The sequence below is a fragment of the Schistocerca serialis genome, chromosome 12 (assembly GCF_023864345.2).
Source record: "Schistocerca serialis cubense isolate TAMUIC-IGC-003099 chromosome 12, iqSchSeri2.2, whole genome shotgun sequence".
Classification (NCBI taxonomy): Eukaryota; Metazoa; Arthropoda; class Insecta; order Orthoptera; family Acrididae; genus Schistocerca; species Schistocerca serialis.
Genome location: NC_064649.1, coordinates 38,394,181 through 38,420,157, shown reverse-complemented (window position 1 = coordinate 38,420,157; position 25,977 = coordinate 38,394,181). Strand labels below are relative to the sequence as shown.

The 25,977-nt window shown below is 44.9% G+C and overlaps 1 protein-coding gene across 1 annotated transcript in view; it reads left to right on the top strand.

Annotated features, from left to right (window-relative positions):
* The window catches only part of LOC126428050 (chaoptin), a 251,465-nt gene that overhangs the window by 169,223 nt on the left and 56,265 nt on the right, over positions 1-25,977 (top strand). The window contains exons 12-14 of the mRNA XM_050089927.1: positions 11,833-11,973; positions 14,470-14,655; positions 14,802-14,954. Of these exons, the coding sequence (XP_049945884.1) occupies positions 11,833-11,973; positions 14,470-14,655; positions 14,802-14,954 (480 nt within the window). The remainder of the gene's footprint in view (positions 1-11,832; positions 11,974-14,469; positions 14,656-14,801; positions 14,955-25,977) is intronic.

Here is a 25,977-nt window from a genome sequence, read left to right as displayed (position 1 = left end):
ACCATCTGCACCAACAGTTAGCAACCATCAGCTCGGAGACCACGGCTGCGGTTACCCTTGACGCTGCATCACAGACAGGAGCGCCTGCGATGGTGTACTCAAGGACGAACCTGGGTGCGCAATGACAAAACGTCATTTTTTCGGATGAATGCAGGTTCTGTTTACAGCATCATGATGGCCACATCCGTGTTTGACGACATCGCGGTGAACGCACATTGGAAGCGTGTATTCGTCATTGCCATACTGGCGTATCACCCGGCGTGATGGTATGGGGTGCCACTGGTTACACGTCTCGGTCACCTCTTGTTCGCATTGACGGCACTTTGATCAGTGGACGTTACATTTCGGATGTGTTAAGACCGGTGGCTCTACCCTTCATTCAATCCCTGCGAAACCCTACATTTCAGCAGGATAATGCACGATCGCATGTCGCAGGTCCTGTACGGGCCTTTCTGGATACAGAGAATGTTCGATTGCTGCCCTCGCCAGCACATTCTCCAGATCTCTCAGCAATTGAAAACGTCTGGTCAATTGTGGCCGAGCAACTGGCTCGTCACAATACGGCAGTCACTACTGTTGATGAACTGTGGTATCGTGTTGAAGCTGCATGGGCAGCTGCACCTGTACACGCCATCCAAGCTCTGTTTGACTCAATGCCCAGGCATATCAAGGCCGTTATTACGGCCAGAGGTGGTTGTTCTGGGTACTGATTTCTCAGGATCTATGCACCCAAATTGCGTGAAAATGTAATCACATGTCAGTTCTAGTATAATGTATTTGTCGAATGAATACCCGTTTATCATCTGCATTTCTTCTTGGTGTAGCAATTTTAATGGCCAGTAGTGTAGTAACACAGAAATCTTCCAAAGGAGTGTAACATTTGAGGTACTGTAGCAGTATGTACACCCTAAAGTTCTATGAGACGGCGTACAGTCAAACTGGTCACAGCCTTTTCCAGGGATCGCTATCCCAGTGAAAGTCACTGTCAGGGACCATCTTATTTATCAGTCCACCTAAATTTCTAGAACCTTCTACAGCACCACATTTCAAACACTTCAGTGCTCATCCTTCTCAGTTTTCCCCTGGCCTACGATTCACATCAGTTTCAAGCTGTTTCTCTGAGAACTTCAAACAACTTCCACCATTTCACACTGTCCAAAGATTTTTTTAGGTCGGCAAAATCTGTGAAGTTGTCTTGATTTTTCTTAAGTGTTGCTTCCATTGTCAAGCGAACCGTTAGAACCGCCTCTCTTGGGTCCTTAGCTTTTCTAAAGTCGAAATAATCCTCATCTAACAGATCATCAATTTTCTTTTCGATATATCTGTATTTTATCCTTGTGAATAGCGTGGGTGGGTGAGATTTAACGTTTATTGTGCGATGCTTCTCGCACTTACCTGCCCTTGCTACCTTCGCTGTTAAGTACATACTGTTTCGAAAGTCTGATCTTATGTCTCCAGACTCGTATATTCTACAAAGCAATAGTCGCTTGGTTGCTACTTCTGGATCCCCTGCGTCTTCCATACCGGCTCCTACTTCTTTTTCTCCTACATCAGCCGGTTCTTCCCCATCGCAGAGGCCTTCAGTGTCCTCTTTCGACCTATCCAATCTCTCCTACTTCACTGAGGTGACAAAAGTCATGACGATAAGCGCATGTACAAACGGCGGTAGCATCTTGTACACAACTTTTAAAAGGGCAGTGCATTGTTGGAGCTGTCATTTGCACTGTCATTCCTGTGGAAAGGTTTCCGATGTGTTTCTACCCGCACGGCGGGAATTAACAAAAATTTCATGTAGAGTGGTAGTTGGAGCTAGACGCATGGGACATTCCATTTCGGAAAGAGCTACGGAACTCAGTATTTCGAGATCCACAGTGTCAAGAGAGTGCCGAGAATACAACATTTTAGGCATCATCTCATTCTGGAGACGACACAGTGGCTAACGGCCTTCACTTAAAGAATGAGAGCAGCAGCGTTTGTGTAGTCAGTGCTAACAGACATGCAGCATTTCATGAGCAGAAATCAATGTGGGTCGTATGACAGATGTATCCGTTAGGGCAGTGCGGCGAAATCTGGCGTTAATGGGCTATGGCAGTAGACGACCGACATCGCGTACAGTGGCTCTCCTGGGCTTGCGACGATATCAGCTGGACTCTAGAACTGATCAGTAGAGTCCCGATTTCAGTTGGTAAGAGCTGGAGGTAGGGGTCGAGTGCTGCACAGACTCCACGAAGCCGTGGACACAAGTTGTCAACAAGGCACTGTGCAGTTTGGTGGTGGCCCCATAATGGTATAGGCTGTGTTTACATGGAACGGACTACGTCCCCTGTTCCAGCTGAACCGATCACTGGCTTGAAATGATTATGTCTAGCTACTTGGAAACCATTTTCAGCCACTCATGGTCCCAAACAGCGACGGAATTTTTGTGGAAGACAGTGCACCATGTCATCGACCTACAATTGCTCGCGATTGATTTGAAGAACGTTCTGGACAACTCGAGCGAATGATTTGGCCACCCAGATCGCCCGACACGAATCCCATCGAAGATTTACGAGACATAATCTAGAGGTCTGTACGTGAATAAAGTCCTGCAGCGGCAACGCTTTCGCAATTACGGACGGCTATAGGGGCAGCATGTGTCATTATTTCTGCAGGGGACTTCCAAATACTTTTTGAGTCCACGGCATATCGAGTTTCTGAACTACGCCAGGCAAAAGGAGGTCTGATACGATATTAGGAGGTATCGCATGACTTTTGTCACCTCAGTGTATTCTACAGCACACCTATTGTTACGTCGGGGAAAATTCAAAGCATCGTTGGTCCCAACAAAGTATATCACAGATTATGACGTCCCAAAGACGTATGTCAGTGACATATTATTATTATTATTATTATTATTACTATTATTTACTCGAACATCACCGGTATAATGGAAGGTGCCTGGAAAGAATGTCTGTATATGACAACTGTTGAAGTGATGAAGTATGATTTATGTGCACTAAAGCACCATCACTATTTTCAGAGCAGTGAAGTGGAAGCCGATAAGAGGTCGACCCCGTAATGGGACAGTCATCTGTCAAATGGTCCAAATGGCTCTGAGCACTATGGGACTTAACTTCTGAGGTCATCAGTCCCCTAGAACTTAGAACTACTTAAACCAAACTAACCTAAGGACATCACACACATCCATGCCCGAGGCAGGATTCGGACCTGCGACCGTAGCGGTCGCGCGGTTCCAGACTGTAGCGCCTAGAACCGCTCGGCCACTTCGGCCGGCGTCATCTGTCAGTTGGTATAAAAAAAATAAAAGAAAAAGAAAGAAAATGAGATTTCTTGGCAGACTAAAACTGGGTGCCGGACCGAGACTCGAACTCGGGACCTTTGCCGTTTGCGATCAAGTGCTCTACCATCTGAGCTATCCAAGCATGACTCACGGCCCATCCTCACAGCTTTACTTCTGCCGGTACCTCGTCTCCTATCTTCCAAACTTTTACAGAAGCTTTCCTGCGAACCAGATGGTAGAGCACTTGCCCGTGAAAGGCAAAGATCCCGAGTTCGAGTCTCGGTCCGGCACACAGTTTTGATCTGCCAGGAAGTTTCATATCAGCGCACACTCCGCTAGAGAGTGAAAATCTCATTCTGGAAACATCCCCCAGGCTGTGGCTAAGCCATGTTCCCGCAATATCTTTTCTTCCAGGAGTGCTAGTTCTGCAAGGTTCGCAGAAGAGCTTTGTAAAGTTTCGAAGGTAGGAGACGAGGTACTGGCAGAAATAAAGCTGTGAGGACGGGGTGTGAGTCGTGCTTGGGTAGCTCAGTTGGTAGAGCACTTGCCCGCGAAAGGCAAAGGTCCCGAGTTCGAGTCTCGGTCCGGCACACAGTTTTAATCTGCTAGGAAGTTTAATATCAGTGCACACTCCTCTGAAGAGTGAAATATCTCATTCTGGAAAGAAAATGAGCTCTACGTTCTGACCACAGTGGGCCAGTCGATATTATCAACTACCGTATCATTCTCTGCCAGTGGTGTCATTTGGATGCAATGTGCAGGGGCACGGGGTCATGAGACTCATAAAACCGTGTGGTCGCCGCTTCTCAGTCAGCTGGCACCACGAGGCTAAATACACCTCGTTCCAGTCATCCCACCAACCGGCAGTCATGCCTGGGACTTCCGCACAGCAGCCGGATGTACTGACCACTCAGCGACAGAGGCGAAAGGTCGGTCTTCGGCTTCCACCGTATTTGTGCGAGATGTGAGAACTCTCGTAGTCTCAGATCTGTCGAACCTTAGCCCGAATGAATATCTCTGGGAGCACCTCAGTCGATTTGTTGACTGTCTGTTTCCTCTGCGAATCCTGCTTTAGCAGCTGTGCAGACAGAAGGTCTCCGCATTTCTGTACAGTACTGTAATCAACTGAGGCTGTCAGTTCCACATCTTTTAGCTGTACTGTGCATTAAAAGTGATCTGTTATGTATCTATCGCGTGCAGATAACAACAGGACTCAGAAGTAAACTAGTTTGTGCAGTTTAGCTATAAATGTCAACAGGAGGTAACTGTACTGCATTTACTACATCCGAATAACAGTCTGTATTTCAGGGAAGTAAAACAACGCTCCAGCAACAATCCAACCACTTCAGATTTGACAAGTTACTGGGACTGTGAAACACCCAGTCCACAGGTTTACCACATCTTCAGTGGGAGGTAGTAGTGGCTGACTAGAATTTTGGAAGTATCTGAAAAGCTCTTTTGGCTCTGATAAATATCGTGTACGCGGCACATTGTAAGTCCTAATTGCAACAGTAAAAAGGCATCGGCTTTGCTCAGACTGCTGTATTCTTTAGCTAAGTAAAATGTCAATGTCAGCCAGCTCTTTATGCAGCCACTGCACTTCGCGTAGCGCAGTCAAGCCATCGTGCTGTGGACATTGCTCTCTGCTCTACTCTGCTTCATACCATGCTGTGCATACTGCTATTTCTCTACACTAGTCTTAATAATTTTTGATGGCAGTAATTGGAATCTAATAAGTTTTGATGTCAGTAATTGGAATCGTCGGGTTTCACTGTGATGAGAAGCCATACGCGTGCTTGCTTTCTTGGTACTGTGTTACAAAATGATCTGCTTTGCTCATGCTGCTGTATTGTGTAGCTAAGTAAGTTGTCAGTGTCAGTCAATTGCTTTTGCAGCTGTTGCACTTTGCGTAGTGCCTTCGAGTCATCGTGCTGCCCAGCTGCTCACTGTGTTGTGTATATGGCTGTTTGCTCTGCTCTAGTTTTAACAATTTGGTGATAGTAAGTGTAATCATCAGGTGACGCTGTGCTGACAACTTATATGTGTGCTCGCTTTCTTGGGACTGCTGCTGGTTCTTGCTCTGCTTCGATAGTACTTGCACTCACAGTTGATCCTACGAAAGGACTGTAAGGACTAACGTTCTTCGATTGTCTTTGTACTTACCACGACTTCGAGCTAAGTGCATGCAGCGGCGCAAATAAAATTTCCTCCACTGATATTTCGGCCGCGTATCGTCCGGCTATCTTCAGAATGAGTCACAAGACTGACGACAAGATGCCAAGCGCGGCCTTATATGCCTGCACCGCGGCGGTACTGCGCATGCAGGTCATAGATGCTGGTCTGCGACAAAGAAATACGCTTACGCATGCGCCGCCTGTGGCGAAGGCGTACAGACATTCGATTCGCTTATCGATCTATGATCGGCGGCGGTGACTCCATGACGACTTCTCTGCAGTTTAATTACCCCAAGAGCCTGATTCCATGCTTTGTCCAAATTAAAACCATTATCTCTATTTATTAAATTATTAAATTATTAGCTAATCTAATCTCTATAGCTTCCTTGAAGACAGATTCCCAAAAGGAAGAGGTGGATGTTAAAATCTTCACATCACTCTAATTCATGGAATGCCCTGTATCAATACAATGTTCGGCCACAGCTGACTTGTCTGGCTGTAATAAGCGTGTGTATCTTCGATGCTCCACACCCGGTTTACGAAGCTGTAAATCGTCCTTCACAGAGCCGAGCAAAGCTGCGATCTTCGTGGCGGTGGGGGGAAGAGGCTGGAAGATCACCTTAACAGAGCGTTTTTTCAAGAATACAGCCTATCTATTTAATAAATAGAGATAATGGTTTTAATTTGGACAAAGCATGGAATCCGGCTCTTGGGGTAATTAAACTGCAGAGAAGTCGTCATGGAGTCACCGCCACCAATCATACATCGATAAGCGAATCGAATGTCTGTACGCCTTCGCCACAGGCGGCGCATGTGTAAGCGTATTTCTTTGTCGCAGACCAGCATCTGTGGCCTGCATGCGCAGTACCGCCGCGGTGCAGGCATATAAGGCCGTGCTTGACATCTTGTCGTCAGTTTTGTGACTCACTCTGAGGATGGCCGGACGATACGTGGCCGAAATATCAGTGGAGGAAATTTTTTTTGCGCGGCTGCTTGCCCGAAATTTAATGGACTATTCATTACGCCGCGAGAAGTTGAAAATGCTCATTGTGTATATTGCAGCCGCTTGAACTCTCTGGTACTGTATGTTGACCGATCTGATCTTTCAGTGCCGTTAGCATGTATTAAAGCCCTAAAATGTCTCACAATATAGCTGTGCTAAGGCAGTAACTTTACGAAAATGTTGAAAACTATTCCGCCAATACTGAGTAGGTCAGTATTACAGTCGCCGCTTCCGAAGAAATCATTTACCGGAACAGGTTCTTGTTTAATGGAGCTAGTGAGCGCTAATTACGTAACTGCTGTCAATAAATGTCATAATTATCTCAAGTATTAATAGATTTTTCGTAGCTCAGTATGTAGTTGTTATCGTCCGTAGCTAAGATAACCAGTGAAAATAGCGCATGCAACTGATCAGTCAGGTGTGCAATTACACATTTCATGTCTCCTAACTAGCATCATGTAACTGTCAAAAATATGCCATCTTTCCACTATAGAAAACACGAGATCACTTAGAAAGAACGTAACTGCCTTTTGAAATCGATCTTGAAGGCCAACACTGCTTCAAAAACCCGAGTGAAATTCAGGCCAATTAATTAGTCACTTTTCTGAAGACTTTTTAGTACGAAGATATTCAGCTTCCTTTTACTGAGATTCACTCAGGTAACAATGCTCCTTCTTTTCAGTAAAATGATTTTGATTGCAATATACATGATAGACATCAAGTACAAACGATCTTGGATCAAATAACTTCTCCACACAAGTTTTGCATAAATAGCATCTTCTTTGCAGTTTTATTTGTCTACATAATACATATTCACTACATTAACGTGCTAAAAGTAGATCTGATTGGTCGAACGTATTGGTTTTAGGTTAATGCAATGGTGACAATTAGGCAACTAACTGATACAGATTTGAAATCATACAAACGGTTTACATTTTTTCTTGTGCAATACAGATCAACATATTTTAATAATAATCCAAAGCCGCAGCCGCATCGACGACGCCTTCTAGCTTTGCATGGTAGTCAGGCTGGCGCCTATGGTAACCATGACGCCGTACCTTGCTATAGCAAGTCCTCTGTCGTTCCTCCAGCGTACTCGATTCCACATAACAGAATGAACAACAACGCACTGTACACACAATGTTTAACATAAACCATGCACATTACAAATGTACACTGACGTGACAAAAGTCATGGGGCACTGATATGCATATACACATATGGTGGCAAACCAGCTGACACAACGTATAAAGGGAGCTGTCATTGTACTCAGGTGATTCACGTCAAAAGGTTTCGACGTTATTCTGTATGCACGACGGGAATTAATGGAGCTTGAACGCGGAGCTAGACAAATGGGACATTCCATGTTGGAAATCGTTAGGGAATTCAGTATTCCGAGATCCACAGAGTCAAGAGTGTGGCGAGAATACCAAATTTCAGGCATTGCCTCTCACCACGGACAACGCAGTGGCCGACGGGCTTCACTTAACGACCGAGAGCAGCTGCGTTTGCGTAGAGTTGTCAGCCTTAACAGACAAGCGACACTGAGTGAAATAACGGCAGAAACCAATGTTGGATGTACCGGGTGATCAAAAAGTCAGTATAAATTTGAAAAATGAATAAATCACGGAATAATGTAGATAGAGAGGTACAAATTGACACACATGCTTGGAATGACATGGGGTTTTATTAGAACCAAAAAAATACAAAAGTTCAAAAAATGTCCGACAGATGGCGCTTCGTCTGATCAGACTAGCAATAATTAGCATAACAAAGTAAGACAAAGCAAAGATGATGTTCTTTACAGGAAATGCTCAATATGTCCACCATCATTCCTCGACAATAACTGTAGTCGAGGAATAATGTTGTGAACAGCACTGTAAAGCATGTCCGGATTTATGGTGAGGCATTGGCGTCGGATGTTGTCTTTCAGCATCTCTAGAGATGTCGGTCGATCACGATACACTTGCGACTTCAGGTAACCCCAAAGCCAATAATCGCACGGACTGAGGTCTGGGGACCTGGGAGGCCAAGCATGACGAAAGTGGCCGCTGAGCGCACGATCATCACCAAACGACGCGCGCAAGAGATCTTTGACGCGTCTAGCAATACTTTTTTTTTGTTCTAATAAAACCCCGTCATTCCAAGCATGTATGTCAATTTTTGCCTCTGTATCTACCTCTCCGTGGTTTATTAAGTTTTCAAATTTATACTGACTTTTTGATCACCCGGTACAACGACTGTATCGGTTAGGACAGCGCGTCGAAATTTGGCGTTTTGAGGACAGTGCGGAAAAATTTGGCGTTAATAGGCTACGGCAGCAGACGACCGAAGCGTCTGCCTTTGCTAACAGCACTGCGCCGTCTGCGGCACCTCTCCTGCGCTCGTGTCCAACCAAACCAGTTGGACCCTTGAGGATTGGAGAACCGTGGAGCGGTCGGATCGTTACTGATTTCAGTTGGCAACAGCTGCCGGTAGGGTTCGAGTGTGGTGCAGACCCTACGAATCCATGGATCCAGGTTGTCAACAAAGCATTGTGCAAGATGGCGGTAACTACATAGTGGTGTGGGTTGTTTTTGCATGGAATGGATTGGAGCATCTGGGTGTTCGGCTACTTGGAAATCATTTGCAGTCATTCATGGACGTCAAGTTTCCAAACAACTAAGCAATTTTTATGGATAACGGTTCAACCGTGAATTTAAACTTTCAAAAAACTTCTCTTAAAGAATTTACTTTATTTACTAGCAATTCATCAAGAACATTAACACATTTAATCACACTAGGTGAGCGTGGAAGTAGTTGCCAGGAAGTAACTCATGGAAAATAAAATTACCTTTAACAAATGTGAATTTTATTCCTAAAAGCCTTTCAAAAACAGGTCTAAAATTACAATCAGAAAGCACCCTCTAAATATCAAGTTACAATTATTCAGAGACAGAATAACAATTTTTTTTTCTACAATAGGAGCGTTCGGGCTGAGAAGCTTCCGCCCCCTTTCAACACGGCCGTAGTCACGACCGCTCACAACGACCTCTGAAAGACTACACTGGTGCAAATCTGCAACACACCAGATTACTTTAAACTAAAAATTTTAACAGCTCACACAAACACATTACCTATGCACCCCTTAAGAGGGATGGAAATGGTACAAACACTCACACTAAGAAATTATTTGCCACCAAAAGTGCAATTTGTTTTTAAAAGGGCTCTTACGAGGGAAGGGTGGCAACTTTATAAACATGACTATTTAAATAAAACCCATGAAATTCAGACTTACATAAAGTGTACAACATGCTCTACATTACACAAATACCGCCTCGCAAGATGATAGGCAAGATAAAAACATATTTCAGGAATTCGGCCTTTACCTTAATTCTATAAATTCGTTAACACCTAATTCGACAGAGACAGCTATTAACGTACGGCAGATTGACGGGGGGATTACTAAACAACACGAACCGCAGATTGCTCTAAACCTCCCCAATTCCACAAGGGAAAAGCGGACCACCCAATTCACAAATAACCACCTTCCCGCGGTTGGGCGAACGGAGAAGAGTGATGGGACGACCACAAAACAAACTGGCTGGTGATCTCACCAAGAAAACAAGTAGAATTTAACAAGTAAATGAAACAAAATATCTCCAACCACTTAACTTCTAATACACTGCGATTTATGGCGAAGACCTGGCGCAGCACCCCCAACGCTCTCCCGAACCGTCCGCTGCCAGCCGCTTCAATGGACGCATGAAGGCGCGCCGATCTCCCGCGTCACGGCGTCGCAGCTCGCCGCAGCCAGCTCGATGTCGTGGTTTCGCTCCTGTTGCTCTCGTGTGAACAGCGAAGCCTCTACCCCTTTCCATACGGCGCTGCCCACTGGACTCACGTGAGGACCTCACATGCGCCGACGCTCAAGGCGGACACGTCATCTCGCGTTTCAGTGCGCGACCGACCAACCGACCGATCCAACTGCCAATGACCGCTGCCCGAGCAACTCGGGCAGACTGGCGGCCTAACGCGCAGACTCAGATGCAGGAACTCAGCCCCGACCGGGCGACCACTAGCTGAGTTCCGTTACTGGCGGAGTGGCAAGACTCTCATTTTCTGGCCTTAAAGTTGATCCAAAGGACAGACACTAACTGACTAGACTCAGACTCACCGACTGCCGAGCTCATAGCGCCCGTTAAATGCACGTGAACAGGCAACTTTTCCCCTTTCCCACCAGAGGGAGACACCAAAGGTGCGATTGCCACAACGGCACCACCGCCAGAAACGGAAAGCGACTGCTTTACACTAAGCGCTGCAGCGCGCTCTTCAAAACAGCAATTTTTACCACGGCTAAACTATAACCCATGTCATCGGATGGCAGCTGTTCGTGACTAGTTTGAAGAACATTCTGGGCAATCTAAGGTGAATGGTTTGGCCACGCAGATCGCCTGAGATCAACCCCACCGAATATTTATGTAACATACCGAGACGTCAGTTCGTGCACAAAATCCTGTACCTGCAATACTTTCGAAATTATGGACTGCTAAAGGAGGAGCACGGCTCAGTATTTCTGTAGGGTGCTCCCAAAGACTTGTTGAGCCCAGACAAAAGGAGATTTGACACGATATTAGGAGGTGTCAGACGACTTTTGTCACCTCAACGTGTGCACTTTATATCATGTCCGCAGCTCGTGGTCTTGCGGTAGCGTTCTTGCTTCCTGCGCACGGGGTCCCGGGTCCGATTCCCGGCGGGGTCAGGGATTTTCTCTACCTCGTGATAACTGGGGGTTGTGTCATCATCATCATTTTATCACCATTGACTCACAAGTCGCCGAAGTGGCGTCAAATAAAAAGGACTTGCAATACGGCGGCCGAACTTCCCCCCATGGGGCCTCCCGGCCAACAATGCCATACGATCATTTCATTTCATTTTGTCACCTCAGCGTATGTACTTCTTATATCATGATCAATACATCTTGACTGTATTCTCTTTAACATAAATACTACATATTTTATACACTCAATGTGCTTTCTGCAATCGATACATCGAACTGCCGTATTGAACGAAGGTAGTACTGACAGTCAGTACCAGACTTGTAACTACGGTTTTCCTTAAAAAAAAAGGGAATGAAAGCACTGTTTCAGCAAGTTCGAATCTCGTAAGACATACCTTTCTTACTTTCATTTGAATTCTGTACCATAATTATCACCTAACTGGATTGGTAATGCAAGGGGGAGGGGGGTTGTGTAGCTACGCTGTAGTGGTAGTTCTGCTTGCATTGCACTGGGGCTCAGGCACGTCAGTGGTCGTGTAGCTGTGCTGTAGTGGTGGTTGCGCTGTCAATGGTTTGGAAGTCCAGGCACGTCAGGGGTGGTGTGGTGGTGTTGCAGTCGCTGGCGCGCCTCGACCTGTCCCACAACCGGCTGGTGCGCGTCGAGGATGCTACCTTCTCCACACTGGCCAGGCTCGCGTCGCTGGACCTCAGCCACAACCCGGAGCTGCTGCTGGACTCCAGGGGCCGTTGCTTCCAGGTTGGTGATTACTCTCTAGTAAATTTATGGATGTCTTAAACAAGAATTCTGATCCCTCGTTTATGGTGCATATCAATGGATTCATATCTTTTGTGGAATTGAACTTCATTTGTCTCCTAGATCAGGCAATCTGTTATCTGAGGAGTATGGGTGATACGGGCAAATTAGGTTAACATGATGTTGACTATTTTCGTGTTCAAACTGCGTCATATCTGAATTCAAATTCTCCTCAGGAGATGACTCAGTGAAGTAGGCCCACGTATGGCTGTCATACAGTAATGATCTGTCTTACTACTGGTGCAGTAAGGCCGACATCATCATCATCGTAAACCAAAGGCTATACCTTGTCGAGTTAGCCACGTCATCCTCTTCAATTCTTCATGCGATTTTATCCCCATATCTTCTTTGATGTTATTGAAATGCGTTGCTCTTGGCCTGCCTCTTGGTTTCTCCCCTAAAACTTTTCCTTCAAATACGTTCTTTAGGAACTGATTGTGTCTCATTATGTGCCCTATCGTTTTTTTTATTTTCTTCTTCGTATATAATTTAGCAGCGCTCTGTTCTCATTCACTTCTCTTGAGAGAACCGAGTGAGGTGGCGCAGTGGTTAGACACTGGACTCGCATTCGGGAGGACGACTGTTCAATCCCGCGTCCGGCCATCCTGATTTAGGTTTTCCGTGATTTCCCTAAATCGCTCCAGGCAAATGCCGGGATGGCTCCTTTCAAAGGGCACGGCCGACTTCCTTCCCCGTCCTTCCCTAACCCGATGAGACCGATGACCTCGCTGTCTGGTCTCCTTCCCCAAAAACAACCAACCAACTTCTCTTAAGACCTGTTCATTACTTTTTCTATCTACACAGCTTGTTTTCGTCATTTTTCTCCATATCTACATTTCCATTGCTTCCAGTCTCTTTTTCTCTGCCTTTCCCAGAGTCCACTCTTCACATCCGTATGTTAACACACTCCAGACAAAAGTTTTGGAAAACTTTTTCCTACTTTCTAGGCTTACGTGATTCTCTGTTAGTAAATTCCTTTCATTTTGGAAAGTTTGCTTGGCCAAGGCTACTCTTTTCTTTATATCTGTGATACATTTAGTGATTGTGCTCCCCAAGTAACAGAAGTTCTCAACCTGCTCTAGAACATAATCTTCTAGTTTAATATTAACTTCACCATTTTCTTTTGTCTTCCCTACTACCATGGTTTTTGTTTTCTTCTTATTTATTTTTAGATTAAATTCTCTTAGGAGTTTGGCAAATTTTAGCAACATAAACTTCGTTTTCTTTACTGAGTCAGCAAGTACTACACATCATCTGCAAAACGGATACAGTGTATTCGTTCCCCGTTAATTTTAGTTCCTTTGGTTATTCTTTTCAATTTTTCAATAAATAAGTTGAACAAATATGGTGATAGTGGGCATCCTTGCCTTACTCCCCTCCTTATTTTTGCTTTCTTCTTCACACCATTCACTTCTATCTCTGCTTCCTGTCTTTTATACAGATTCCAGATTAATCTTCTGTCCCTCCAATCAAGATTTATTTCCTTCATTGTTCGGAATAACTATTTCCAATCAACCATGTCAAATGCTTTTTGTAAATCTATAAAGGTCAAGTAGGTTTTCTTATTAACTCCGTCTTTCTAATACCATCCTCAGAGCTAGTATTGCCTCTCTAGTTCCTTTTCCGGATCTGAAACCAAATTGGTCTTCTCCTGTGGTTGCCTCAATTTTCCTTTTTATTCGATTTTTTAGTATGTTTAACATTCTTTTGGAAGTGTGGGATATTACGGAGATATATAGTTCTCACAGTCCAGAGCATTTCCTTTTTTTGGGATTATTACTGTTTTGCTGTTAAGCATATCTGTAGGTAGTTCTTTTCCATCTTCATAGTTCTCTTTAATAAGTTTATGTAAGTACTCTTGTTGATTCTCCAATTTCCTTCAGTATTTCTGTTGGGATGTTATCTGTGCCTGGGCGAGTGGGGCGGGATTTTCGTGCAGAAAAGCAGCAAATGATATCAGAAGAGGGTGCAGACCCTCCTACCCCTATGGCCAAAATTATGGGGTGCAGTGGAAAGAAGGCTATCCACAGCCCCACCACTACTCTTTGAAATAAAGTGTCTAATTTTGGTTCTTTGTGAACGTTCCATCTCTAACGCCCAGCTCCTAGCTTCAAACAGATCATAGCCACTGTCTCCATTGAATTACCTATGAAATATCCACATTTCCATCTTTTATTTTATTCCAGGAAGTATGAGGCAAGATTTTCGTATCTTCAAAGGAGTTCGTGTATTCTTTTGTAACGCAGTGTTCCCTTACCTTAAACTTTTACAAGTTTGCGTCCAGTATAATGTAGTTTGTTTCCCCGTTGTAATTTTACCGTTGAAAATTCGTTTGATGCTTTATATTGCCAAGTGTATTGCTTTTTTGGGTTCGTCCTTAATTCAGGGAACGAGACTATTTTGGCACCATTATGTTAACTAAGCTGTCTGTATTCACAGGGTCTGGAGGACTCTCTACTGGAGTTGGGGCTGGAGAATGTGTCGCTGTCTAGCATGCCAGACCTGGCACTCAGCTCACTGCGGACTCTGCGGCTGTCCAACAACATCCTGACCACGCTGCCCTCTGACCTGGCGGCTAATATGTCACACCTGCGCCACCTGGAGTTGGCCCACAATGCACTGCAGGTAAAACTGTAGGCCCAGTAGTCACCAAACACTGACCTATCTCTGTCGTATGGTGTGCCCCATCTGACAGTGTGCTCCATTTGATGGATTGCCCCATTTGATGATGTGCCCCATTTGATGGTGTGCCCCATTCGACTGTTGTGCAGGCAGTGCCACCCGCAGCCCACGCACTCCCACACCTGCGCCGCCTGGTGCTGGCCGGCAACCCCATCTCCACCATCAGCAACACATCGCTTCTGGGTGCTGCGGACAAACTCACTGAACTGGATCTGACCGAGCTGCCACTCAACTACTTTGAGGTGAGGCAGGGGCGAGAAGTCCAGCCATTGGTCACTGTGTGTGAAATACAGTTGTAACTCGGGGTAGAGAGTTTGAATCCCAGAGCTGGAAGAAACACTCAGTAAAAGAAATTGCCCATTGAGCCAGCAGAAATGCTGGTGCATATTTTCTGGTCACCAAATGGCGTTTCAGCATCTTACATTGATTTCCAAACATCAGCTCCATTTGTATCCAAAAGTCACATTATAGTGTGTGGGGTAAGGTACACAGTGCCTAGCTATCAGCCCCCCCCCCCCGCCCCCTTCCTCCCATCCATAGACATCTGCAGAAATATATACAAGGGTGGGCAGGTTTCATTGTCATTTTTTATATAACTGATTGTGAGTTTGAGAATGCCAGACCTGGCACTCAGTTTGATGCGTTAAATGGCATTGCTGCTGAATAGGGGGGAAGATCCAACATTGTTGAAAACCATAGAAACCTTGAGGGTGGTGGGATCAATCAAAGGAGAATTCCAATGAAAAACAGAACATTGTAAAACAGATTCTAGGATCCGATGGAGCAGAAATTATTTCCCATAATCCCAGCTCATTTACAGCCACGTATCTTAAGGTTAATCCACATCAACATCTGGTCATCTGGGATTCGTGAAGACTCTAGACACAATTAAAAGCAGATATCACCTGCCAGGTCTGTACAGATCCATTAGAGCCTGTAAATAGTGCCAGTGACAGAAGTACATGCCCCAGTTACCTACTGAGCATTTGGTACCAGCTGCAGCGCCATTCCACCAAAATTAGAATCGACGTCTTAGGGGGTTTCCCAAAGGCGACAAACTGGAATCAGTCTGCATTGAATACATCACCCATTATGCTATCACCAAAGCTGTGCCAATTGCTCGAGGTATGGACCTTGTAGACGACCTCATTTTGAAGCATGGAGCATTCCGCGTGATGATCTCTGATCATGGGAAAGTTTTCCAGTCGTGACTAGTATCAGAGGTGATTTCATATTGTGATACAACGCACTAGGTGACAGCTGCCCACCACACCCAGAAGAATGGCGTCACAGGATGCATTAATAAGACACTGTCAGACACGCTTTCAATGTGGGCTGATGTGGAACAGAGAGATTGAGATACAATACTGTCTGCCAAGGCATTCCCATAAGGCACTGCAAAGCAAAACACTACAGGCTTCACACTGTTCTTCTTGCTCCACAGCTGTGAGGCCAAAGTGACAATGGATACACTATTCATGTTTCAGCTGGAGGATGTACATGAGTAGTATGTGAAACGTCTCATCAACAGGACTGAAGAAGCAAGGCAGCTGACGAACATACAGACTCTGGATACCCAAGGGAAAGACCAAAAGCGCTATAACGCCAAACACCAACCACTGAAATACAACCTGGAAGACTTAGTGTGGATTTCTACACCTGTACAGAAAGTGGGACTATCCGTAAAGTTAAAAGCACTGCGTTTGGCCGTGTCGTATAGTTCGTTGCTTGTCGGACGTCACATGTGAAGTCAAGGATTATGCACTTTAATCAGGAAGACAAAAGTGCAGAGATCTACATCTACATCGATACTCCGCAAGCCACCCAACGGTGTGTGGCGGAGGGCACTTTACGTGCCACTGTCATTACCTCCCTTTCCTGTTCCAGTCGCGTATGGTTCGCGGGAAGAACGACGGTCTGAAAGCCTCCGTGCGCGCTCTAATCTCTCTAATTTTACATTCGTGATCTCCTCGGGAGGTATAAGTAGGGGGAAGCAATATATTCGATACCTCATCCAGAAACGCACCCTCTCGAAACCTGGCGAGCAAGCTACACCGCGATGCAGAGCGCCTCTCTTGCAGAGTCTGCCACTTGAGTTTATTAAACATCTCCGTAACGCTATCACGGTTACCAAATAACCCTGTGACGAAACGCGCCGCTCTTCTTTGGATCTTCTCTATCTCCTCCGTCAGACCGATCTGGTACGGATCCCACACTGATGAGCAATACTCAAGTATAGGTCGAACGAGTGTTTTGTAAGCCACCTCCTTTGTTGATGGACTACATTTTCTAAGCACTCTCCCAATGAATCTCAACCTGGTACCCGCCTTACCAACAATTAATTTTATATGATCATTCCGCTTCAAATCGTTCCGCACGCATACTCCCAGATATTTTACAGAAGTAACTGCTACCAGTGTTTGTTCCGCTATCATATAATCATACAATAAAGGATCCTTCTTTCTATGTATTCGCAATACATTACATTTGTCTATGTTAAGGGTCAGTTGCCACTCCCTGCACCAAGTACCTATCCGCTGCAGATCTTCCTGCATTTCGCTACAATATTCTAATGCTGCAACTTCTCTGTATACTACAGCATCATCCGCGAAAAGCCGCATGGAACTTCCGACACTATCTACTAGGTCATTTATATATATTGTGAAAAGCAATGGTCCCATAACACTCCCCTGTGGCACGCCAGAGGTTACTTTAACGTCTGTAGATGTCTCTCCATTGATAACAACATGCTGTGTTCTGTTTGCATAAAACTCTTCAATCCAGCCACACAGCTGGTCTGATATTCCGTAGGCTCTTACTTTGTTTATCAGGCGACAGTGCGGAACTGTATCGAACGCCTTCCGGAAGTCAAGGAAAATGGCATCTACCTGGGAGCCTGTATCTAATATTTTCTGGGTCTCATGAACAAATAAGGCGAGTTGGGTCTCACACGATCGCTGTTTCCGGAATCCATGTTGATTCCTACATAGTAGATTCTGGGTTTCCAGAAATGACATGATACGCGAGCAAAAAACATGTTCTAAAATTCTACAAGAGATCGACGTCAGAGATATAGGTCTATAGTTTTGCGCATCTGCTCGACGACCCTTCTTGAAGACTGGGACTATCTGTGCTCTTTTCCAATCATTTGGAACCCTCCGTTCCTCTAGAGACTTGCGGTACACGGCTGTTAGAAGGGGGGCAAATTCTTTCACGTACTCCGTGTAGAATCGAATTGGTATCCCGTCAGGTCCAGTGGACTTTCCTCTGTTGAGTGATTCCAGTTGCTTTTCTATTCCTTGGACACTTATTTCGATGTCAGCCATTTTTTCGTTTGTGCGAGGATTTAGAGAAGGAAGTGCAGTGCGGTCTTCCTCTGTGAAACAGCTTTGGAAAAAGGTGTTTAGTATTTCAGCTTTACGCGTGTCATCCTCTGTTTCAATGCCATCATCATCCCGTAGTGTCTGGATATGCTGTTTCGAGCCACTTACTGATTTAACGTAAGACCAGAACTTCCTAGGATTTTCTGTCAAGTCGGTACATAGAATTTTACTTTCGAATTCAATGAACGCTTCACGCATAGCCCTCCTTACGCTAACTTTGACATCGTTTAGCTTCTGTTTGTCTGAGAGGTTTTGGCTGCGTTTAAACTTGGAGTGGAGCTCTCTTTGCTTTCGCAGTAGTTTCCTAACTTTGTTGTTGTACCACGGTGGGTTTTTCCCGTCCCTCACAGTTTTACTCGGCACGTACCTGTCTAAAACGCATTTTACGATTGCCTTGAACTTTTTCCATAAACACTCAACATTGTCAGTGTCGGAACAGAAATTTTCGTTTTGATCTGTTTTGTAGTCTGAAATCTACCTTCTATTACTCTTGCTAAACAGATAAACCTTCCTCCCTTTCTTTATATTCCTATTAACTTCCATATTCAGGGATGCTGCAACGGCCTTATGATCACTGATTCCCTGTTCTGTACATACAGAGTCGAAAAGTTCGGGTCTGTTTGTTATCAGTAGGTCCAAGATGTTATCTCCACGAGTCGGTTCTTTGTTTAATTGCTCGAGGTAATTTTCGGATAGTGCACTCAGTATAATGTCACTCGATGCTCTGTCCCTACCACCCGTCCTAAACATCTGAGTGTCCCAGTCTATATCTGGTAAATTGAAATCTCCACCTAAGACTATAACATGCTGAGAAAATTTATGTGAAATGTATTCCAAATTTTCTCTCAGTTGTTCTGCCACTAATGCTGCTGAGTCGGGAGGTCGGTAAAAGGAGCCAATTATTGACCTAGTTCGGTTGTTTAGTGTAACCTCCACCCATAATAATTCACAGGAACTATCCACTTCTACTTCACTACAGGATAAACTACTACTAACAGCGACGAACACTCCACCACCGGTTGCATGCAATCTATCCTTTCTAAACACCGTCTGTACCTTTGTAAAAATTTCGGCAGAATTTATCTCTGGCTTAAGCCAGCTTTCTGTACCTATAACGATTTCAGCTTCGGTGCTTTCTATCAGCGCTTGAAGTTCCGGTACTTTACCAACGCAGCTTCGACAGTTGACAATTACAATACCGATTGCTGCTTGGTCCCCGCATGTCCTGACTTTGCCCCGCACCCGTTGAGGCTGTTGCCCTTTCTGTACTTGCCCAAGGCCATCTAACCTAAAAAACCGCCCAGCCCACGCCACACAACCCCTGCTACCCGTGAAGCCGCTTGTTGCGTGTAGTGGACTCCTGACCTATTCAGCGGAACCCGAAACCCCACCACCCTATGGCGCAAGTCGAGGAATCTGCAGCCCACACGGTCGCAGAACCGTCTCAGCCTCTGATTCAGACCCTCCACTCGGCTCTGTACCAAAGGTCCGCAGTCAGTCCTGTCGACGATGCTGCAGATGGTGAGCTCTGCTTTCATCCCGCTAGCGAGACTGGCAGTCTTCACCAAATCAGATAGCCGCCGGAAGCCAGAGAGGATTTCCTCCGATCCATAGCGACACACATCATTGGTGCCGACATGAGCGACCACCTGCAGATGGGTGCACCCTGTACCCTTCATGGCATCCGGAAGGACCCTTTCCACATCTGGAATGACTCCCCCCGGTATGCACACGGAGTGCACATTGGTTTCCTTCCCCTCTCTTGCTGCCATTTCCCTAAGGGGCCCCATTACGCGCCTGACGTTGGAGCTCCCAACTACCAGTAAGCCCACCCTCTGCAACTGCCCGGATCTTGCAGACTGAGGGGCAACCTCTGGAACAGGACAAGCAGCCATGTCAGGCCGAAGATCAGTATCAGCCTGAGACAGAGCCTGAAACCGGTTCGTCAGACAAACTGGAGAGGCTTTCCGTTCAGCCCTCCGGAATGTCTTTCGCCCCCTGCCACACCTTGAAACGACCTCCCACTCTACCACAGGTGAGGGATCAGCCTCAATGCGGGCAGTATCCCGGGCAACCACAGTCGTAGTCCGATCAGGGGATGCGTGGGACGAGCTGGCCGTCCCCGACAAACCCCCATCCGGACCCCCACAGTGATGCCCATTGGCAACAGCCTCAGGTCCATATGTGGGATGGAAAGCGAAAACGGACCTCTTTCCAGCGAAGTAAGGTTTTCAGTACAAGCAAAAACGTTCGACAATGTCTAATTAATAATAGTAATTTACTTCATTCTGGATATACACGTATCAATTCGAAAGTTGTTTGAAACCAACAGGAGCCAACAATATCATTCAAAGCAGTCGATGCCAGTCTTCTGGAAAAGAACTTGTTCTATTTATGGGGAAATAACATTGTCCCCGTAAGAGGCTCCTTTTCTGAAACTCGCAGCTGCATATGCAGTGCCTCACAAAATAGGACCTCCTAAATTTTATTATAGGAACATTAAGGAGCCCAGAGTAGCTTTGTACAAAGAAGAATGTTTTGTGAATACAGTAATGCCAAACAAGACAGGTGGCCCCTTTTTATATAAGTCTTACATTTTCCCTACAGATGTCACCAATTCGCTGTAGGCAGCCCGAAAATGGCAACTGAGAGCTCACGTTACCGTGCTGTAGCGGCTATAACCTACACGTATTACACTTGTTAATTCTGCTATTGCTGCTAGAAACGAAAAAGGAGCAGTCACTGTGTATATATATGACTGGCTAAATGTTTTGAATAATAGAAATGCTAACAAAGTGCCTCGTAATGTAGTTGGATAGATAAAAAAAGAAAAATTACCAAGCGGCAGCAGAACACGCACATAAAAGAAGGTTATACTTACGTAAATTTTCGGAACCAGTGGTTCCTTCTTCCGGCAGAAGGGGAAGGAAGAGGGCTGAAGGAAAAGGACTGGACAGGTTTAGGAAAAGGCGTAGATTTCGGAAAAATCACCCAGAACCACAGGTCAGGGGAGACTTAGCTTATGGGATGAGAAGGAAAGACTGAATTATGTTGTTATAACAAACTGCCTTGTCGGATCAAATATATACACTTAGAGTTCGTCGTTAGCTACAGTGGTAGTGTAGACAGCAAAAAATGGACATTTCCATGAATAAATTTGCACACCGCATCTTTCCTAAAGTAAATGGACCCATTGGGTTTCCTGGTGCATTAATTCCAGCAGGGTCGACAAGACTACGAAAAGATTACGTTTTAAAAACATCACGACCTACTGCAAAGAGAAATAAAAAGACGATCTGTGTATTGAAGTAGAAACCAACCTGAACCGGAACCTCCAGTCGGAAACAATAAGAACCATGAACAAGAACCTGACCACCCAGATATTCCAGAACCAGAAACGAAGAGGCGAATATGCTGTTTGTGAATTATCTTGAACCCCTTCAGACACAAGTATTTTAGAAGTAGTAAGTAAATCCTTTGGCCACTGTCAAATACGGTATCTCAGTAACGTATTTTTGGGGGTTTCATGAATTCAGAATTTTAGGTGGTTTTTGACCAATTAATGACTTCATAATCAAAATTTGGTCTAAGAGATGCCATAACAGAATAAAAATACCAATATTTTTCCCAAAAAAGTGCAAGGTATGCAAAGTTTTTCTCAATCTGTGTGGTTTTAAATTTGCAGGGTGACAAATATTGAACTATATGAAGAAAATGAAGTAAATTAGTTACAAACTTTATTTTACATGTAAACGTCACTACAGATATTCGGATTTAGGTTATGACATGTTCGATATGCCTGCCATCATTGGCAATGATGTGGTGCAGACGAATTACGAAATTCTGCATGACCCGCTGAGGTGTCGGAACATCGATGCTGTTGACGACCTCCTGAATGGCTGTTTCCAGCTCAGCTGCGATTTTGGGGTTATTGCTGTGTTCAGATCTGGAAAATATGGCGGCCAATCGCGGCTGAGGCCAGTGGCCTCTGGATACCCCAGAGCCAGAATACGGTGCCCAAAGTACTCCTCCAGGACTTTGAACTCTCTCCTGCTTTGGTGGGTTGAGGTCCATCTGGCATGAACCAAATCTTAGCGAAATCAGGGTCACTTTGGATAACGGGGATGAAATCATCCCCCAAAACCTTCACACACCATTCGGTAGTCACTGGTTCATCAAGAAATATCACACTGATTATTCTGCGGCTGGACATTGCACACCACACAGTCACCTGTTGAGGGTGAAAAGACTTCTCGATCATGAAATGTGGATTCTCAGTCCCCCAGATGCGCCAATTTTGCTTATTGATGAGCTCATTCAAATGAAAGTGGGCTCCGTTGCTAAATCAAACCATCAATTCCCATCATGCCCTGCAGCCAACCATGTAATTTGAAAATCCTAACGCTAATAGTTCAGAAGTTATGATGTTTTTATTTCATATATTTCAATAATTGTCACCCTGCATGTACAGTGTAATGTGCTCTAGGTCTGAAGGGAAGATAATTTTGAAAACTCTTTACAATTTGACAAAGGGCATTTTAAGGGTAATCTGTGTTTCTTAAATATCTCAAGTTAAACAACTGAAATGATAATAAAGTGAAACTTTAAAATGTGTTATCTCAAAACACCTATTTTCCATCATCAGTGACATAGGTCACTCAAATTTAGAGACAGAAATATGTTTCCTTATGAACTATCTAATCCTGAAAGTAAAAATTCCAGTAGCTCAAAATACACAATTTTGGACAAGATGTCCCTTTTTGCTTTTTTACTCACATATGGGGCACTACTACAGTTCAGAGGCACAGATCAACGAAAGGAGGTTCAAGGAGTGGGGAGACAAATGTTTTGTTAGTGTTTACCCCATCTATTGGATGCACTGTACTCAAGTTTTGGCAAATTTATTTATAGTTAATTTTGTGGGTGTATGCCTCTCCTGTCACCGTAATCAGCTACCAAAAGGAGCATATTTGTGGGTACACCCTGTCTGCGATTTGTAAACTTTGCACTGTGGGTATGATCATATTTTAACCATTTGTGTACCATAGTTTCTGCAGTGGAAAATGGGGACCAGCCCATGATTTGCCTAAACAAGTGTGGGAAACTACCTAAGAACCATACTCAGCCTGGCTGGTGCACCAGCCAAAGTTGTCAATCTATTGTATGGATTCTATCCCAGTCAGGGTCACCTTCATGTCTCACAAGCTAGCAAGCTACATGTTACAGTACAAGAATGGGTCAAATGGACAACTTTGTTAACTCATCTAGATTTTATATGCATATGAAGAATAATATGAGATTATGTGAATTCTACATAATTCAGTAGTATACATGTTAAGTGTAACAATAGGAACAGTATAAATGAATACTGAAAGCTGAGAGAGAGAGAGAGAGAGAGAGAGAGAGAGAGAGAGAGAGAGAGTGTGTGTGTGTGTGTGTGTGTGTGTGTGTGTGTGTGTGTGTGTGTGTGTGTGTGTGTGTGTGTGTGCGTGTGTGTTTTCCCCACTGCTTTTCTTCAATGGCCTAAAATTATTTTGTGATACATGATAAAAGCATTGTATTAATTTGTGAATACCCAACATCCAGTAAAAATGTGTGTTAGAATAAACATTAAATCTAAGCTTATGAACTCTACCACATTTTTTATTTTCATTTTCTGATGTTGCTCATATACTTGACAATGTCTATGATGGGGGTCTAGAAAATGAACAATACAGGGTGTATCAAAAAGAATCATCTGATTAAAAAAAAAAAAAAAACATAACAATTATGTTATTTGAGATATGTGTGTGAACAATGTACTGTTGGAAAGAGCAAACTCTTGAGTTTTACATGGTTCCCACTAGGTAGCAGCAGTGTGCGCATGCTTCAGTTCTAGTAAAAATGGTGTTCGGACAACAGAAAGCATTTTGTAGTCTATGTTTTGAGCTGTGCAGGTCAATAATAACTAGGTATGGTGTGGATCCTCCTACAGCACAGAGTATTAAATGATGACATGAACAATTCTGAGAAACAGGTTGTTTGTGTAAAGGCAAATTGCCAGGCCATCCCTGAGTGTCTGACACATATTTTGAGCACATCTGGCATAAAACTTCCTGGAAGATTAAAACTGTGTGCCCGACCGAGACTCGAACTCGGGACCTTTGCCTTTCGCGGGCAAGTGCTCTACCAACTCAGCTACCGAAGCACGACTCATGTCCGGTACTCACAGCTTTACTTCTGCCAGTACCTCGTCTCCTACCTCCCAAACTTTACAGAAGCTCTCCTGCGAACCTAGCAGAACTAGCACTCCTGAAAGAATGGATATTGCGGAGACTTGGCTTAGCCACAGCCTGGGGGATGTTTCCAGAATGAGATATTCACTCTGCAGCGGAGTGTGCGCTGATATGAAACATCCTGGCAGAGTAAAACTGTGTGCCCGACCGAGACTCGAACTCGGGACCTTTGCCTTTCGCGGGCATGTGCTCTACCAACTGAGCTACCGAAGCAGGACTCACGTCCGGTACTCACAGCTTTATTTCTGCCAGTACCTCGTCTCCTACCTCCCAAACCTTACAGAAGCTCTCCTGCGAACCTAGCAGAACTAGCACTCCTGAAAGAATGCTAGGTTCGCAGGAGAGCTTCTGTAAGGTTTGGGAGGTAGGAGACGAGGTACTAGCAGAAGTAAAGCTGTGAGTACCGGACGTGAGTCATGCTTCGGTAGCTCAGTTGGTAGAGCACATGCCCGCGAAAGGCAAAGGTCCCGAGTTCGAGTCTCGGTCGGGCACACAGTTTTAATCTGCCAGGATGTTTCATATCAGTGCACACTCAGCTGCAGAGTGAATATCTCATTCTGGAAACATCCCCCAGGCTGTGGCTAAGCCAAGTCTCCGCAATATCCATTCTTTCAGGAGTGCTAGTTCTGCTAGGTTCACAGGAGAGCTTCTGTAAAGTTTGGGAGGTAGGAGACGAGGTACTGGCAGAAGTAAAGCTGTGAGTACCGGATGTGAGTCGTGCTTCGGTAGCTCAGTTGGTAGAGCACTTGCCCGCGAAAGGCAAAGGTCCCGAGTTCGAGTCTCGGTTGGGCACACAGTTTTAATCTGCCAGGAAGTTTCATATCAGCGCACACTCCGCTGCAGAGTGAATATCTCATTCTGGAAACATCTGGCATAGTTTCACAAGGAGTCTGCAGAAATTCATTCACCGTGTGGCTCAACAGCTCAACATGCCACTACTGTCTGTATATGAAGACAGTAACTGTTCTCGAAAGAACAGATTACTGTTGTTGACCATGCAGCTTTTCCCTGGAATAAATGATGACTAACTGAAACCCTCAGCTGCCAACACGTGTTGTTGATATACCTTGATGTGGACAGCTGAAAATGTGTGCCCCAACCGGGACTCGAACCCATCTTCGTATACATATAGTTAAAGGCTACCAAGCCATTGACCTTCATCTGTGCGAATGCGCACAGGTTGCCCAAACTCTTACGGGAATCGCCAAAGCGTGCGCGAGTAATGAGTGAATGGGCAAATGTCTATAAGGTACATCACATATGTAGAATTGTGGGCAGTTGGGAGTGTGAGTCTCATGGGAAGCGTGCAAGGGATAAGTCCCTGCAGTCACGCTATTCATCTGTGTCCTCGGTGGCTCAGATGGATAGAGCGTCTGCCATGTAAGCAGGAGATCCCAGGTTTGAGTCCTGTTCGGGGCACACAATTTCAGCTTTCCACATCGAGGTATATCAACAACACCTGTCGGCAGCTAAGGGTTTCAGTTAGTCATCATTTATTCCACTACTGTCTGTCTGGCATGTGTTGCATCACTGTTTACCCATAAAGCCATACAAAATTCAGCTACTTCAAGCTCTTTGTCAAGGTGACAACAACAATGTGTGTTCTG